Genomic DNA, 16450 nt, shown 5'->3' on the forward strand with positions numbered 1-16450 from the left:
GGGCTGCGCCGCTGTTGTCAACGAGGTGGCTTTGGCTTGACGGGCAGCAGACCGCTCTGTTAATTGTGCCCCTAGAGGTGGCCGGGTGTCTGAGGTCAGAGACGCTGAGAATCCTGGGGTCGAATCCAGGTTTTAAGCCCACCTTGCCATTAAACCGGGTTCTCGAGTGTAGCGAGCCCATGGCCTCAGCATGCCCAGTCACCGATGACTGCAGAGAGAAAACCATCGTTGTTAAATGTTGCGCATTATTTTAAGTTATATTTTTAAAAAAACCCTCTGAAATAAGAAATAAAATAAAACTTTTGTTTGACCAACATGTGATGAACATCTCTGCAGCGGTGCATGTGGGAAAGTGGGGGGTGGGCTGCAGTGTAGATCAGAGGACTCCTTAAAGAAAGGCTCTCAGAAGTAGTTCTCCAATATCGACTTCCACAGGCCGTTTGTTACCACGGAGCAATGCTCTGCGAGCGTTCACAATTGCAGGTAACACATTTCAAATAAAACTAGGGTGGGTTGGTGAAGAATAACTAAATGTTTTTACTGCCCACCACTTTGAAACAATTTCTCCCCGGTATGTGTATGTATTTGCACGTGTCGCCAACGTACGCAAGTATGTGCGGCATGCACGCAATGTGTGTTATGCAAGGCACGTGCAGCCGGTGGTAGATCTCATGATAAGTTTTTGCTTCGAGGTTCGGTGGATCCCATTGTGCAGGGAAGATAGCATCAGCTCTGAAGCAAGTCGCTAAACCCCGCACTGCTCTGTAAACCAGACGTGGGAGGAACATGCTTGGAATAGACACGAGGGTGTTGCACGTACGTGGGGAGGTTGTTAAAAGTAATTTTCACCGCGTTAATGCGAGAACGAGGTGTGATTTATCCGACTGCCAGTCAGCCTCAATTATCCCAAACCATTATACATTTACATGTCGCTACAACCGTACTATTAAGGTTAATTCACATAATTGCGAACAATGGCAGGTATAGCACGTGAACATCTCTTAATTGAGTGGAAGCATAAACATAGCAATGCATGAGGATAATTTTAATTCTGTATTTTATTTATTTACTCAGCATTTCGTATTTTTAATTCAATGTTAGGCAAGTTAAATGTACAGCAGCAGCATCGCTGACGACAAACAAAAAAAACACGCCGGCGATAAACGGAAGCGTCGCTGGGAACGGTCAGGAATTTTGCCGTGCGCGGGGAGGCATGCAGGGATCGTGCGGGCAGAGTGGCCGGCCGTCTTCTCGGGCCGAGGGGCCCCTCCCGCACGTCATCGCCTTTCCCATGCCGGGCTCGTGCCGGCCGGACGTGGTGACAGTGGAGAGAGAGAGAGAGTGCAGCACTTTGCTTTGGAACCGCGGCGGCAGTGGCAGCAGCGCAGGGGGACTCTGCAATGGGCTCCGCCGATACCGGGGAACGACCGCTTCGCATACGAGGGGGTCGGGGGGGGGGTATCTTTTACCTGCAGGTCCTTGGTTGCGGGGAGGGGAAGTGGGGGATGGTGCAGCCCACATAAAGCTGATGATGAGCGAGGGGAGGACATTTAATCGTTAATATGTATCCGAGACAGGCGGGGGCCGCACGAGTGATGAGCAGGGTTAACTACACGGCAAGGGGGGGGGGGTTATTCCGACGTGAGGACAACACGAGTGGCTGCTGCCGCTGAATAATCCTGGCTGCCGCCCGCCCTCCGCATTTGGGTGCAGGTCGCACACACCGTCAAACGTGTAAATACCACCAATACCACCGGTCCCACTTCCACCGCAAGCACAGTCCCATTGAAATGAGAAGAGAAAAAAATCCCACAAAGCTGCGGCACATTTTCACGGCCCAGTTTATATTTTTTCACGAGTGCACATTTCCATTGCATTTCAGGCCAACCACTCGGTAGTCCCTAATGTTGAAGTTGGTGTCTATGGCCTTGGGCCACGCGGCCCCGTCGGACTGTGCGAGGGAGTCGCTTCGCACCACGCCAGGGCGAGCGTCCGTCACCAGGTCCCCGTTGCACAAGAAACCTCCGCCTCCCGGCTGCCCCGCCGCCGGCGCCTTGCTCAGCTCGTCCACGGCGCTCGCCCTCTGCCCCTGCTGAAAGGCGTCGCGCCACTGCGCCTGCTCGCCCGAGCCGAAGCTCATCTCGCACGAACTGTCGTCCGCCAGCGCGTCGAGCAGGCTGCCCACGGAGATGCGGTCCAGGTTGTCGGCGAGGTCGGAGCCCGGCTGGCAAGCCCAGCTGTCGCGCGGCGAGCCCGACTCCTGGCTCTCGTCGGGCAGGCTGTAGAGGCTGCCGCTGAACTGGCTGCTGGCCTCCTCGCACAGGCCCGCGCGCTCCTCCAGCAGCCACCGCAGCGCCTCCAGGCCCTCGTTCGCCGCCAGCAGCTGCGTCAGGATTCGCGAGTCGAGCACGCGGAGGCCGGTCTGCGTCGCGGGGACACGAGGAGGGAAAGTGTGCTCAAGTGGCTTGCTCCGCGTGATGGTGGAATGAGCTGGGTGTGGTGGTGGTGGTGGTGGCAGGGCACACACGTGCAGCACTCTCAGCAGCGATGGAGGCGCCGGGGTTGGTGGACCAAAATGATTTTGTGCGACTCCCAAACTCGTGGGACCAGCTGAGTTACCAGGTGATGACAGCACAGCAAGCGGGTTCATGAAACCCGTTTTTGCAGACCTCGTACGTGTGGCGTTATACAGTCATAGGTGCAGTGGGTTTCATCTGATTATTATTTTGCTCATTAAAACTGGAAATATCCCAAATGTACCACCTAGAGGCAGAGTAGCCATAACACATTCGAGCCATCCTGGCGAGTTTTTTTTATTGTGTAGACCTGTGCAGGTGTGACAGCACACACTGATGGTTTGGGTCAAGGTGGTCATCACTATCACGTACCATCGTGAACACAGATGTGATGCCATTCGGATTCTGTTAAAGACGAATTTAAAAGTGGTCAACCACATTCAATTTACGCACCCACAGCGTTCACCACACCAGGCCGACCAGCAGCGCCGTGTCCCTGGCAGGGAAAGGCAGGTGTTTGTGAAAGGATGGCACCTTTCCCTGGGGCGCCAAAATCTCTCGCCACAGCCTCTGCCTTCTGGCCGTTCGGGTTCATCAGAGAAAGTTTATTTTGTCCATGCTCTTTGGTTCTTTCGGTAAAGTCACGCAGGTATAAAATAAAATAAATTACGACGTTTCGGCCGCAACCCAAGCGTCCGTCATCAGGTGGGAAAGCCTTGGTCCTGCTGCTGAGGCAGACTGTTTTTAAAGGTTCCTTTCGCAGCGAGTCTTTCATTTGAGACGATCTGCTGTGTCCGAATGTCACGTGGAACGCCGCATCTGTCCACATTGTGCCGGGTAGGTTTCGCACACCATGGACCCAAGCGAAGAATGCCCGAGCCGTAGTTGGGCACTTTGCACCATTCGCCATCTATCCCCTTCCTCTTGCAGCTGAGCGTTTTGACAAGGACATCCCTCAAACAGACGGCTACAAAATTCCGTACTAAAGTTCCGCGCTCCCGTAAAGGCCAGCAAGGGGCATATGCAGCAACTGTGTATTCGCGGCGGAACGATGTATCATCTATCCACCGAGTGTTCCATGTAGCCAACAACACTGGCCTGAAGAGGAACATACATACTGCATAGACGTTTTGGGAAATGGCTTTTCTGAGCTCACTTTTTGATGTACATATTCTATATTTTTTTGTTTACTTTAAGGCCACAGCGTTAACGAACGTGTCGTGTTTGGATTTATTTACCAATTGTGCTTGCGCGCCACTGCCAAAGGCAGAATCACCAACTCATGGATGCATGGGCAATGGGTTCACGTCACCCCCTGCAGCCACTAGAGGCGCGACGATTCACCACAACGTCCAGTTTGATGTATACACACACGTGTGTCTACACCACACACACGTGTGTGTGTGTGTCCCGGGGTATTCATGGCAAGGGGGCGACGTGATGACAGCAGAGTGTGACATTGTAAAGTTCCTTCCTGAAGCACTTGAAGGTCCTCATGCATGACCGCGTGTTTACAAAAAAGGGGGCAGTTGCGGCAGAGTGGTTTGCCCACCGGGTTAAATTCGCGGCCTGCGGTTGGCATCGGCGGGCAGCGAGTACGCGCGTGTACCCAGGTACCTGGTGCTGTGTGTATATATCAGCACCGGGGATACATGGTTGAACATGGTGCTAGCCACACAAAAGATCCCCCGTACAGCCTTAACAGACTGTTGGGGCAAGTGCTGTTAGCGTGTTGCACCTATAAAGGCCGGAAGGGTACACGAGGGGGTGGGTGGCCAGCACCACGCCTGGCCGCCTTTGTCTCCCCAGTGGCGATGTTTACTACTCACCGCACTAGGTACTCACGTGAGGCTGAGTCAACCTAGGGGATGCCCAGGATCAGTTCAAATAATCGTCACCGGTCTTGGCCGTGAGCGGGAATCGAACTCGGGTCGCCGGGCTCAAAGCGCTAACCACTACACCACCGTTCCCCACAAGCCACACCACCACCACCCCTTTAGCGACCACCCCTACAATAATAGGTGCTCGCTAACACCCCCCTCCCCCCCCCACTAATCTGAACGACCCTGGCGAGAACAATGATGGCGCTGTGTATTAATTTGTCTTGCATAATGCACGTGTAGCATATGCGGTGTAACATTGCCACGCTGGTAATCGTGACACCACCCCGGCAGTGTGGTTAATACATGAGCGGGATCTTCTCGTTAATAATTGACAGAGGCTGTGGGTTGCGCAAAGACAAAGATCCCCCGTATGGCCTTTAACAGACTGTTGGGGCAAGTGCTGTTGGCGAGTACACATCAAACGCCTGCACGGCGCATCTATATGAGTGTGGGTGTTGTGGCCAGCACCGCGCCAGGTACTCATTTAAGGCTGAGTCAACTTAGGGAAGGCCAGGACCGGTTAAAATAAGCAAAGATCCCCCCGGTGTATCCTTTAACAGACTGTTGGGGTGAGCTCTGTTAGTGAACACCTATTAAGGCCGGAACTGTGGCACACGAGGGGCATGGGTGGCCAGCACCGCGCCCGGCCGCCTTTGTCTCCCTCGTGGCAATGTTTACTCACGGTACCAGGGACTTATTTGAGGCTGACACACACACAACAAACCAAAACAAATGTCTCCCGTATCGCCTGAACAGACTGTAAGAGCAAGTGCCGTTGTTAGCGAGCACCTATGAAGGATGATCGGCATGGCACACGAGGGGGTGGGATGTTTCAACACCGCCTTTGTCTCCCCCGGTGAAGATGTTTACACACCCCACGTCAGCAACTCATTTAAGGCTGAGTCGACATCGAGGAGGCCTTGGAACGGTTCGAAATTCGCCACTGATGTTAGCCGTGAGCGGGAATTGAACTCTGGTTGCCGGCAGTGCACTAACCACTACCACAGCACGTGGTGCTCACACACACACGAGTAATCACGGTTCATGCGTACGAAGCACGGTCATAACGTTGAGAACTCTTAACAGTGCCGGATTAAAAAGAAAACATTCATCTAACTTCTCGCGGACAAACTGCAACATTATTAGTTTTAATTGAAATAGAACAACGTTATGCCGCATTCCGATGCGGTTGCAGCATTCACGTAAGCCGATTTAATCTCCCCCCGAGCTCTGTCTGGTCAGCATCTCTCGCCTCCTATCGAATTCCCCCATCCTGCGTCTCTTGTCCGCAACTCCTCGTCTCTCTGCATTTCTCTCATCCGTATATCTCGACTCGCATCTCACTACATCCCTATAATAATAACAAAAATGCCCACATTTCTCTCATTTCGCGCTACCTCCATAATCCCCTTTCTCGAGATGTCTTCCGTCATCTCGCAAGGAAGTTTACCAACTCCCCCCCCCCCCCTGCTCGATTGGCCAGTCACCACCAACACAACACTGTTGGGCGCTCTCACCTCGCCGTATTGAACCGAGGCTCACTTCACCGACTGGCTTGGCCAGCTTGTGCACCGCCCGTTGTCTCAGAACGGATTGTCACGATGAGAAGCCACTGACGGTGCAATAACAGTGACGGTAATTTCTGGTCATGTTGTCCATCCGCTGCTGGATGAAGGCCCTCCCCTTGGCCGTGTTGGCCGTGAGGGTTCATTGACGGTATTCTCACCGCGCCGATTCGCATTGCGGTCAAGTTCGCGAAGACCGAGCTAAGACGCGTAAGGCACAACGTTGGATTATGCTGCCTTCACCACCCTCCACTGGCACGCCACGTAGCCTCGGCAGCAGCCTGTAACACCCAGCTGTGCATCTGGTCACCCAGCCGAGTGCTGTCCAGACTCAACCCAGCTTAGCGAGGGGTCTGACGAGATCGAGCGCGTTCCGAGTGATTTGATCCGTAAGGCGCACTGCAGTTCGAGAGTGACAATAATAACCAGTCCAAATATACAACGTGGTGTGGCGTGGCTGGCACGGGGCCCTGGCACAAAGGATTAACTTAGCATCAACCCCGATCCCCCCCCTGCTCCGGATCCCGGCGCCTCGTGCGTGCCCCGTTAGACCCCCGGTGCAGTTCCACCGCCTGCACACTCGATAGCCACGCAACTGTTAAGTGGAAATTCACGACGCAGACGACAACAATAACAACAAACAGTAAACAATATATTGGGAGTTGTCACGCATGCTGCTGCTGCTACAAGGTGATTACATCAGGGCTGGTCGCGGAAGTTTCCTGCGTGTTGGGTGCGGGTGTTTTTGGGCCGGATGCCCGCAGCGCTGCTGTTGAAGGATAACGAGATAAGTCGACAACGTGACAACATGACAATCTGGTAAAGTGGCAAGGCGAGTGTGGCCCTTGTCGCAGATCACTCAACGCCGTCATCGCCGGCACCGCCACCACCACCACCATCGTTGATGCCATGCGAGGCAGCAGCCACCGGAGCTCGCTTTGTCCGGCTAAATTCATCAACCGGCTTCGATTTAGCCTGGCGTTCTTATGGACGTTTGGGACACTTTTCTAAATGAAAATCGACCGCGCGCGCGTGTGTGTGTACGTGTGTCTGCATGTGTGTAGGTGACTGTGTGTGTGTGGGTGTGTGTCTGTAGGGGTGCAAGTGGGGAGCGGTAGTGTAGTAGTTAGCGCGCTGCGCTACGAACCCGGCGACCCGAGTTTGATTCCCGCTCACGGCTAACACCGGTGACGATTATCTGAACCGGTCCTGGGGCCTCCCCTAGGTCGCCTCAGCCCCAAATGAGTACCTGGTGCGGTGTGTAAACATCGCCACTGGGGAGACAAAGGAGGCCGCGCGTCGTGCAGACCACATTCCTCCTCGTGCGCCGTGTTGGCTTTCGTAGACGCTCCCTACGAGTGCTCCTGTGTGCCAACCTTAAATAGGCGCTCGTCTATAGCACTTGCTCCAACAATCTGCCAAAGACTCTATGGCGGAATCGTTGTCCACGCATGTCCTTATCTAAGCACGTCCGAACTCGGGGTTTCGCCAGGTTCGTAGCTCACACGCACAACCATTGCCTCGCTCCTCACTCGAACCAGCGCCGTGGACGTCGCGTGGGACACGTTGAGCAAACATCGGGCTCGTGCGGCGCGTAACAACCGAGCACGACGGATCGGCGCGCGGGGTCACCATCTGGCTGTAACTTTGGGAAACCCCGTGACTTACCGGGAAGGTACAAACCAACCCCGCTTACGTTGCTGCTGTTACGCAAGCGGCCCTACTGGCTTTGCCCCCCCCCCCCCCCGTCTGCACAGAGGATTAAGCGAGTTTCTGCGTGTCCACCCACCCCATCTCTCTCTCTCTCTAGCCACAAATGACAAAAGACAGAGATCCGCCTGCCTTTCCCCGGTCACCCTTCTCTGCCCGCCCGCTGGCCTGGTGACAAATTGTCCCCCCTTGTGATGTCTCCCCCACGACACCCCCCCCCCCCCCCCCACGTCTTTAAGCCGGCTGTGGCGGCCAAACCAAAGCGACTGGCCGCATGTCCGACAGCCTGTCATCACGGCCACAGCTGATTGATACGTACAGCTGATACACTCGCCCGTGATTGATACGCACGGTTGATAGGCAGTTGCCGCGTACAGATAATGTATGCAGAGCGGATGAGGATAGCTGGCACATCTGAATTGTACAGGTGACGTTTTACAGTGCAATTCACCGACACAGCAGACTCATGTTTATGTTGGTGGAAGGTGATGTTCATCGTCGTGGCTGTTAGAACGGACGGTGATGGTGGTGTGGATCTTGCTGTTGTTGTGGTGATTGGCATGGTCGTGGTGCTGGATGTTGTAGTGTTGGAAGTGATGGTGGTGTTGGAAGCGATGGTGGTGGTTGTTGTGGTTGGAAGTGATGGTGGTGGTGTTGGAAGTGATGGTGGTTGTGGTGTTGGAAGTGATGGTGGTTGTGGTGTTGGAAGCGATGGTGGTTGTTGTGGTGTTGGAAGCGATGGTGGTTGTTGTGGTGTTGGAAGCGATGGTGGTGGTTGTTGTGGTGTTCGAAGTCATGGTGGTGGTTGTTGTGGTGTTCGAATTGATGGTGGTGGTTGTCATGGTGGTGATTGTTTTGGTAGTACTACAGCTGATAAGTACATACGGGGCACTTACACTGTCAACTTTTACTGCCCTAACGCATTTACAGGAATGCCCTCTTTTCAATCCCCACGAAAACACGCGGTCAATGCAGCCACGGTCGATTTGCGCCGTCCCCTCCCCCCAGAGTGTCCAGGGATGTCATCAGTCTTATCAAGCCTCCGGGACACGATATCGCCTGAGACCACCAGGACCCATCGTGATTCGACTCGCGTGGAGCAGAGAAGCTCGCAAGCTCTAGGCGGCTTTAAATGGCCCTGCCTCCCTAGTCTGACCTCCCCCCCACCAACACAACCCCCACCTCCACCGTCCAGCGGTGGTAAAAACCACGCGGCCTGGGTGTCGCCTCGTAAATTCGCACAGCAACGGCGAAATCCAGTGCTGACGTCAGCCAGCTGTCCCATCAGCAAGCCCCATCACCCAAACATTACCCATCCCTACAGCATTCACTCTCAATCACGCGCCCGTCCACCTGCCCATTGCCCCCTCCCCCCCCCCATACTTCACACATCACCCAATCCTAAAGCACACATCACCCAGCTGTCCATCGTACATCACTCACACCCTATATCGTTCATCCTCTCGGTAACCCATCACCCACCTCTGCATCGTGCATCACCCACCCGTCCATCATCCATCAACCCACCTGTTCATCAATCAGCAGGCCATCAACCACGTGACCATTACCCATTCATCAATCACTCATTAGACATTACCAAGCAGACCATCACCCGCCAGACAATCACCAAACCCATCCATCATCCACAAGGCCATCATCAACCCACAATCACCAAACAAACCAATAAATAATTATTCACCCAAGCCACGCATCACAACCTGCCCACGATCGTCCACCATCACTCTCCCGCAGCGAGTTAACTTGACATGGCGACAGAATCTCTGGAGGCCGCTTGAAGTCATCCAAAACGTCTTGGAAGCTCTCGAACACTGCCCGGATGCATCATGACTTCCAATAGCGGTGGGCACCTTGCAGAAGCGCATGTGGCAACACAGTGGTGGCTGTAAGTGCCGGGCCACAGCCCACGTTGTCGGAATCGCCTGCACTGGCATCAGCAAACTTCTGAGACAATCCAACTCCGTGCAAATTACACATCAAGGGAAGCCAATTACTCGCTCAGGCGGCAATCACGTAATGTTAAGGGCACTGCCCGCCTCTGCCTCCCGCCACGTCTGCCTAAAGTGCGGGCAGACCTCTCCGTGTGTGGGCGGTTGTGTGACTGGCCAGATGACTAGTTAAGTGACTGGCTGGCTGCCTATGTGACTGGAAATGTGGCTGGCTGGTTGGTTACGTGGATATGAATGAGTGGTTGGCTAGCTGTGCTAATAAAACCAACAGGTGACTGCGTGTCACCGCCTGACTCACTGCGTGTGTGGCTGATTGGCCGCGTGACCGACTGGCTGGCTAATTGAATGACCGACTTATCGACTGTGACTCAATGGCACTGTGTGGCTGACTGAATGGCTGGTTTTATGACTGCATGGATGCGTGAATTAACTGCATGGCTGCGCGATTTATTGTGACTCACTGCCTCACGGAAATGGCAGCAGCCTTGTACGGACCATCCTAATAGCGCGACTTGCCTGCGTGAATGCCTGAGCGCGTGCGAACGACTGACTTCGCCGGGTGACCGGACCGGTGGCTGCCCGACCGAACGACTGACTTCGCCGAATGACTGGACCGGCTGCCCGACCGAATGACTGACTTCGCCGGGTGACCGGACCGGCGGCTGCCCGACCGAACGACTGACTTCGCCGAATGACTGGACCGGCTGCCCGACCGAACGACTGACTTCGCCGATTGACCGGACCGGTGGCTGCCCGACCGAACGACTGACTTCGCCGATTGACCGGACCGGCGGCTGCCCGACCGAACGACTGACTTCGCCGGGTGACCGGACCGGTGGCTGCCCGACCGAACGACTGACTTCGCCGAATGACTGGACCGGCTGCCCGACCGAACGACTGACTTCGCCGGGTGACCGGACCGGCGGCTGCCCGACCGAACGACTGACTTCGCCGGGTGACCGGACCGGTGGCTGCCCGACCGAACGACTGACTTCGCCGAATGACTGGACCGGCTGCCCGACCGAACGACTGACTTCGCCGGGTGACCGGACCGGCGGCTGCCCGACCGAACGACTGACTTCGCCGATTGACCGGACCGGTGGCTGCCCGACCGAACGACTGACTTCGCCGATTGACCGGACCGGCGGCTGCCCGACCGAACGACTGACTTCGCCGGGTGACCGGACCGGCGGCTGCCCGACCCACCGACCCGTCACGTACCATGTCTGCTCGCAGGGTGGCGATCAGCTCATCCAGGCGGCCGGGCGAGGTGCCCGGCCGCCCTGCTCCGAGGGGGTCCCTGCGGGGTCCCCGCTCCTCGGGCGCGAGGGGGTCCCTGCGGGGCGGCTCGCGATCTCCGGGCGCGGCACGATTGCTCGTCGGAGCCTCTTCCCCCCGCGGCAGGCACCGCGCGAGGCTTTCGGGCATGCGGCGGCCGAGGCGGCCCTCCAGCTCCCTCAGGGCTTGCGAGCTCACGCCCGGGGGAGCAGCCTCGTCCATGGGCAGCGACGGGGTCGGGCTGGAGACGAGATGGCGGTGCTGCTGCTGGTGGTGGCTGCGATAGTTTTGGTGGTGGTGGTTGTGGCGGTGGCGACTCCAACGCTAAAGGGCCGGGACGTGCCGGCAGACCCCCGTCGGGCGGCCCGAGCGAGCAGAGCCCCGCGGCACCCGGGGCGAGCCCGCCGCCACGCAGCGCTGGGTGAGAGAAGGAGGCATCGTTGTCCTCCTGGTCGTCGTCACATCGCGAAGACGATGATGATGCTGCTGATGTTGCTGCTTCTGCTGTTGCTGATGGCACTGATGCCGCCGCCGCTGCTGCTGATGATGCTGATGCGAAACGGAGCTCCGTTGAGCCGCCTTTCCGACGGGACGGCACCGACACCTTCAGAAAATCTCCTTCTACATCTTCACCCCCAATCCCCCCCACAACGTCACCACCTGCTCATCTCTGACCTCCTGCTTCTGTTCTAGCAGCAAGCGGCGAGTAAGCGTTGTGTGTGTGTTGTGTGAGAGCGTTGTCTGTGTTGTGAGAGATAGGGGGAGCGTGGTGTGTGTTGTGCGAGAGAGAGAGGGAGCGTTGTGTGTGTTAGAGAGAGAGGGTTGTGTGTGTTAGAGAGAGAGAGAGGGTTGTGTGTGTTGTGAGAGGGAGCGTTGTGTGTGTTGTGTGAGAGAGGGAGGGTTGTGTGTGTTAGAGAGAGAGGGTTGTGTGTGTTAGAGAGAGAGGGTTGTGTTGTGTGTTGTGTTGTGTGTTAGAGCGAGAGGGAGCGTTGTGTGTGTTGTGTTAGAGAGAGAGGGTTGTGTGTGTTAGAGAGAGAGGGTTGTGTGTGTTGTGTTAGAGACAGAGGGTTGTGTGTGTTAGAGAGGGAGCGTGGTGTGTGTTGTGTTAGAGAGAGAGGGAGCGTTGTGTGTGTTAGAGAGAGGGTTGTGTTGTGTTAGAGAGAGAGGGTCGTGTGTGTTGTGTGTTTGAGAGAGAGGGAGCGTTGTGTGTGTTAGAGAGAGGGTTGTGTGTGTTGTGTTAGAGAGAGAGGGTTGTGTGTGTTAGAGAGAGAGGGTTGTGTGTGTTGTGTTAGAGAGAGAGGGTTGTGTGTGTTGTGTTAGAGAGAGAGGGTTGTGTGTGTTAGAGATAGAGGGTTGTGTGTGTGTGTTAGAGAGAGAGGGTTGTGTGTGTTGTGTTAGAGAGAGAGGGTTGTGTGTGTTGTGTTAGAGAGGGAGCCGGCTCGCAGCAGGAGGAGGCGGCTCTGTCGTCTCCACGCTGCAGCTGAAGGGGCCGCCCCAAGCCCCTCTCGGATGTGACGCCGCGCGCCATGGATGAGAAAAATCACAGCGACTTCATCCCCTCCCTCGCCGCCGTGCGACAGAGAGAGGGATATTGTGGCGTGTGTAGAGACACCGTGGTGTGTGTGTAGATACCATGGTGTGTGTGTGTTGAGATACCATGGTGTGTGTGTAGACACCATGGTGTGTGTGTGTAGAGACACCGTGGTGTGTGTGTAGATACCATGGTGTGTGTGTGTTGAGATACCATGGTGTGTGTGTAGATACCATGGTGTGTGTGTTGAGATACCATGGTGTGTGTGTGTGTAGATACCATGGTGTGTGTGTGTTGAGATACCATGGTGTGTGTGTGTAGATACCATGGTGTGTGTGTGTGTTGAGATACCATGGTGTGTGTGTGTGTTGAGATACCATGGTGTGTGTGTGTAGATACCATGGTGTGTGTGTGTGTGTTGAGATACCATGGTGTGTGTGTGTTGAGATACCGTGGTGTGTGTGTTGAGACATTGTGGTGTGTGTGTGTGTGTAGACACCGTGGTGTGTGTGTGTAGACACCGTGTGTGTGTGTAGACACCGTGGTGTGTGTAGATACCATGGTGTGTGTGTGTGTGTAGATACCATGGTGTGTGTAGAGACACCGTGTGTGTAGACACCGTGGTGTGTGTGTATAGACACCGTGGTGTGTTGGTACACCGTGTGTGTGTGTGATGGGGAGCGGTAGTGTAGTGGTTAACGCTACGCTGCGCTACGCACCCGGCGACCCGAGTTCGATTCGCGCTCACGGCCGAAACCGGGCATGATTATCTGGACCGTTCCTGGGCCTCCCCCTAGATCGACTCAGCCTCAAATGAATACCTGGTACGGTGTGTGGTAAACATCGCCACGAGAGAGACAAAGGCGACCGGGCGTGGTGCTAGCCACCCACCCCCTCGTGTGCCACAGTGCCGGCCTTCATAGGTGGTGCTACTCGCCCCAACAAGTCCTGGGCCTCCCATAAGTTGACTCAGCCTTAAACGAGTACCTGGCGCCGTGTTAAAACATGAGAGCGAAAAGCGAGCGGGCGTGGTACCGGCCACACCACCCACGCTCATGTGGTGGTGAGCCGTGCCGGAATTTGATGAGTGCTCGCCAGCAGCACTCGCCCCAGCAGTCTTTAAAAAAGGCTGTACGGGGAATGTGTGTCTTGGTACACGTGTACGTCGTTCCACAATTATGTAATTGTTCTCTTCTGCCGTCACCTGCCACTTTAGAAAAACGTTGCACGTGGGCAAAGACAGAGATGCCCATGTGGCCTTGAACAGACCGTTGAGGCGAGTGCTGTTAGCGAGCACCTACGAAGAACGGGACGGCACACGAGGGGGTGGGTGGCCAACGTCACGCCCGACCGCCTTTTTCTCCCGAGTGGCGATGGTTTACAACATCGCACCAGGTCGTCATTTGAGGCCGAGTCGACCGAGATTGAGGCCCATGACCGGTTCAAATAATCGTCACTGGTGTTGACCGTGAGCGGGAATCGAACGTGGGAAAGTGCAACGCGCTAACCGCTGCACTACCGCTCCCCACATTGCACTCGTGCGGGCACAGGGCCCCGTGCGGGCACAGGGCCCCGTGCGGGCACAGGGCCCCGTGCGGGCACAGGGCCCCGTGCGGGCACAGGGCCCCGTGCGGGCACAGGGCCCCGTGCGGGCACAGGGCCCCGTGCGGGCACAGGCCCCGTGCGGGCACAGGGCCCCGTGCGGGCACAGGGCCCCGTGCGGGCACAGGGCCCCGTGCGGGCACAGGGCCCCGTGCGGGCACAGGGCCCCGTGCGGGCACAGGGCCCCGTGCGGGCACAGGGCCCCGTGCGGGCACAGGGCCCCGTGCGGGCACAGGGCCCCGTGCGGGCACAGGGCCCCGTGCGGGCACAGGGCCCCGTGCGGGCACAGGGCCCCGTGCGGGCACAGGGCCCCGTGCGGGCACAGGGCCCCGTGCGGGCACAGGGCCCCGTGCGGGCACAGGGCCCCGTGCGGGCACAGGGCCCCGTGCGGGCACAGGGCCCCGTGCGGGCACAGGGCCCCGTGCGGGCACAGGGCCCCGTGCGGGCACAGGGCCCCGTGCGGGCACAGGGCCCCGTGCGGGCACAGGGCCCCGTGCGGGCACAGGGCCCCGTGCGGGCACAGGGCCCCGTGCGGGCACAGGGCCCCGTGCGGGCACAGGGCCCCGTGCGGGCACAGGGCCCCGTGCGGGCACAGGGCCCCGTGCGGGCACAGGGCCCCGTGCGACAACAACCACCGGCACCTAAACATGTGACAGCACCAGCAGTGCCATCGCCCTCATCGGCACTCCTCTAGCACTCGCCAGTAACAACCACAACGAGCACAACTATCACCAGTACCACCATTGGAGCAAACGGTGCCAACAGTCCAGCACCACCAGCAACCCACCGTGGGTTTGGCCACGTGGACGAGTCCACGACATTCCCCCCCAACCCGTGTGAATGGACCTGACAAACACCTTTCTATGAACATATATATTAGTATGATGATCACACATTGATAAAGATCAAAGTTGGCCTTCAAATGTCTGTGCGATGGAGCTGAACAATCGATGCCGCCGCGAGGTCAGACTGTTGCCGCAAAAGCCCTCGTCCCCAGATTTTCGCTGCCCCATAGTCTGGGAGGCATTATTAAGCGCTTAGCATTGCCAAACAAGTGCCGCTGGATAACGGCGTTCCACATCGCACGCACATTCAAGCATTCTTGCTCGTTCTCGTGGGACAATTTGCCAGGAAATCGCGGATATAATTAAATCCACAGTGGGCGCAATTAGTCGTGAGTGCTCGCCTGCGCCCCGTGCTTAAGATTCGTCTTCCAGTGCTGGTCACCTCCCAGTACGGCCCTTAAAACGCACAGTAAAGTGTGCACGTGTTTGTAAATAGGATGGACACAATTACCAGCATACAGTACAAGGAACGCTCATTTATACAACCGGGATGGCCATACTCCTTTAAGTCTGAGGATACATTTTCAGGAGGGTCCTGCTGTACGATGTTTTGCCAAATATCGAGAGATATTGAAGGACGTTATAGAATGGATGGATTATATAAAAAAACATCAACCCACACAACTCAGGGGAGAACGCTCCAAACTCTACAAAGATGTTAAAAACCTACTTGCTACACTGCCTCGTACAAGCACCTCGCTGGCCCCTACATTCGTTCATCTCAGGTACATCAAAGGCAAGCGTTGTTGGTGTTCCTTATTTTACTGCATCATTGACAATCCATTCTTGCTATTGTCATCCCGATCACGCATTACGGATCTCCCTTGTGAAATAGCCGTTAAATTGGCGACACGGGATCATCCGTATGTTAACAAATAAAACAAACTTAAAATGAAAATGCTGTCCCACGCGGCGATGGCTCCACGAACTTCGCCACCCCTAAAACTCCACGCGCCCAGGCATCAAGCGCCTCCTGGCGGCGATGCGTCTAAGCGACCCGGAGTGACCCCCACTCCCCAGTGCTTCACGGGTTGCAGGTCCAGGCCCGAGGGCGGTGGGATGGATGGATTCATCCGGTGGGCAGACCGGTCTCGGCAGACTGACCAACACTAGCCCCAGCTATACATGCAGCAGCAGCACCCCAAGTTGTGGCAGCAGCAGCAACGTTACTACCAGCAGAAACAACTGCAACAGCAGTACAAAAATCGTCAGCAGCAGCACATATCAGCACTAGTTACTCTGCCAATACTGCCCATCCCCTAAACCGGGGGTCGGCAACCAAAATAGCAAGAGCCATTTTTTTTCGAATTCGGTATTTCAAGAGCCGCAATGCATGTGAATAACGTCACGACGTCGCCCTGAAAGAGCCGCATGGAGCTCCGGAGCCGCCGGTTTCTCAACCCTGCTCTAAACCAAAAGCAACGACGTTGATGCACAACTCCATTCCATAGATGTCACTACAGTATAAGCCTCATAGATGGACCAACCCTCCATATAAACAATGAGAAAGCACATGTGGGTGACACAGACACACGCTTGGGTTCACAATGACA

The 16450-nt window shown here is 56.2% G+C and overlaps 1 protein-coding gene across 1 annotated transcript; it reads right to left on the reverse strand.

Annotated features, from left to right (window-relative positions):
- Positions 1-1040: 1040 nt before the first annotated feature.
- Positions 1041-12621, reverse strand: LURAP1 (leucine rich adaptor protein 1). Its single transcript, XM_032966007.2, has 2 exons — positions 10863-12621; positions 1041-2422 (listed from the first exon to the last, which is right to left on the reverse strand). Exons 1-2 carry the CDS (start codon positions 11139-11141, stop codon positions 1853-1855), a joined length of 849 nt encoding a protein of 282 aa, XP_032821898.2. The 5' UTR covers positions 11142-12621; the 3' UTR covers positions 1041-1852.
- Positions 12622-16450: the final 3829 nt, after the last annotated feature.

This window comes from Petromyzon marinus, chromosome 35, assembly GCF_048934315.1.
Source record: "Petromyzon marinus isolate PM22_M1 ecotype Great Lakes invasive population chromosome 35, UKy_Petmar_22M1.pri1.0, whole genome shotgun sequence".
In the NCBI taxonomy this organism is placed as follows: Eukaryota; Metazoa; Chordata; class Hyperoartia; order Petromyzontiformes; family Petromyzontidae; genus Petromyzon; species Petromyzon marinus.